General features: G+C 52.7%; 1 protein-coding gene across 1 annotated transcript in view; it reads right to left on the minus strand.

Moving 5' to 3' along the window:
* The window catches only part of SDRG_12493 (hypothetical protein), a 1,315-nt gene extending 986 nt beyond the window's left edge, over positions 1-329 (minus strand). The window contains exon 1 of the mRNA XM_008618565.1: positions 5-329. Within this exon, the coding sequence (XP_008616787.1) occupies positions 5-236 (232 nt within the window). The 5' untranslated portion in view covers positions 237-329. The remainder of the gene's footprint in view (positions 1-4) is intronic.
* Positions 330-1,842: the final 1,513 nt, after the last annotated feature.

Here is a 1,842-nt window from a genome sequence, read left to right on the forward strand (position 1 = left end):
GCACCCGACTTGAGGTAGCAGACGTTGTCGGCGAGCGTGTAGGCGACGCACGTGTTGCTGGCCGTGCACGCGTCGCAGCACTGCTTGAGCATGTTGCCAAAGTCGCCGGTGGTGCCAAAGTTGGAGATGTCGCTGCCGGCAAAGTCCGTGTTCCACTCGGGCGACCCGCAGGTCCGAGCGTAGGTTGTGGTCATGGCCATCGCGGCCAGGAGCGCAGTCGTCGTGAGCAGCTGCATGGTGGTAGTGGTGGTGTTGATGGAGTTGCGAGCAAATCGGAAAATGAAGTTGTTCAGTGACTTGGATGTCTGTCAAGCGAGACTGCAGTGGCGCAGTCTTCCATAAAACGTCATGGGAGAAGGGTGGAATGGTAAAAAGCTATCGACGCACGGCTTGGTCGGTAGCTCGATATCATACATAACTACTAACTAGATGCTTGTGGCCAGAATCGCTTTGGATCGTGCTATTCGCTTTGGATCGTGCTATGACGACTATCTAGATACTTGTGGTCAGAATCGCTTTGGATCGTGCTGTATGATGTGTGTGTGGTGGTAGAGACTCGGTACGCCGACGAGATGCCATTGACACGCCCACCTCTCATGGTAATTTGTGGTCGCACAATACGTTGCGATGCGACATATTTATCGAAGCCCGTACGTACATCGGATTGGCTGACAAGAAAATCGAATGGCGTTTGATTGGCGCGTTTTACGACGAGTGATCGCCGTCCACTCTTTTGCAACCTCTCCGAGTGCCACGTCACTACCATATGATATGCCGTTGGAATGGATCCTGGTGTCCTGCTGTGCTTGGACGAAAGGCGAGGGCGTGAGCGTGCTGGGACCGCAGATGTAAAGAACTCTTGCCAATTGGCTGCCAGTAGAGCCTGACGAGCACAGTCGCAAGCACACCCAGTAGCCTGCGTGGTGTTGCAGTTGCGCCGGCATCGTTGAAGTAGCGAAAAGGATTCTCATGCTTCCCCATATCCGACGTATCCGGACGGGCGCCAAATTTCATGCCATTCCCACGGCCTAGCCGAAAGCAAAGGAGGAATGCATTACGCCTTGTAACCAGAGCGTTCCGACGCCACTGAATAGGCGACCTTCTCCAAAGACGTCTGGTTGCCGTCATTTAGCCAGCACGATGGCTGTAGTATGACCACGGTCTTGCGCCAAGCTGTAGCTGGGAGGAAGAGCGTGGACGACAATCCATCGCAGGATTGCTTAGGATTGTACGAGTAGCTGCGTTGCACCATCACAGATCACACAATATCCACGACCAGGATATCGATCGGACCCAGCACTGCGGCGAAAGAAGAATCTTGACACAAAATATTCAAGAGCCCATCGTGGCCGTCCGTTTCAGTGCCGCATATGTTGAACGACGTGTCATTCCACCCGCCGAGATATCTGAAGTGGCGTCATTTCATTCCCGAGCACTGCAAAGCGGTGTCATGCAGTGGTCAGTTGTGGTCCAGATGGCCTGCAACGACCTGTACAGTCTTCTCGCGAGGTGGCTCCAAGTCGTAGTAGTTGTTGAAGTCAAGGGTAGTGTGAACGAGACATGCAACACGCTATAGTGTAAGAGTTGACACTTGGAGAGCAAAAAGGATAGCAAAATGGTTAGAAAGGGGAGTGAGTGCGATAAAGTTTGTTGGCTTTGGATTGGGTACATGGCGACTCGATTCGACCAATATTTGTGGACTCAGAGAATCAAACTCGGCGCTCAAACGCCAAGAGAGTCGAGCCGCGTAAGTAAGCCACCATGCACCACATATTGCAGACAAAGGACACGGTCATTCCATGTAGTAATCGGCTGGCGATTCCAATATGACACTCTTTCGCT

Source organism: Saprolegnia diclina, assembly GCF_000281045.1.
Source record: "Saprolegnia diclina VS20 unplaced genomic scaffold supercont1.50, whole genome shotgun sequence".
Classification (NCBI taxonomy): Eukaryota; Oomycota; class Saprolegniomycetes; order Saprolegniales; family Saprolegniaceae; genus Saprolegnia; species Saprolegnia diclina.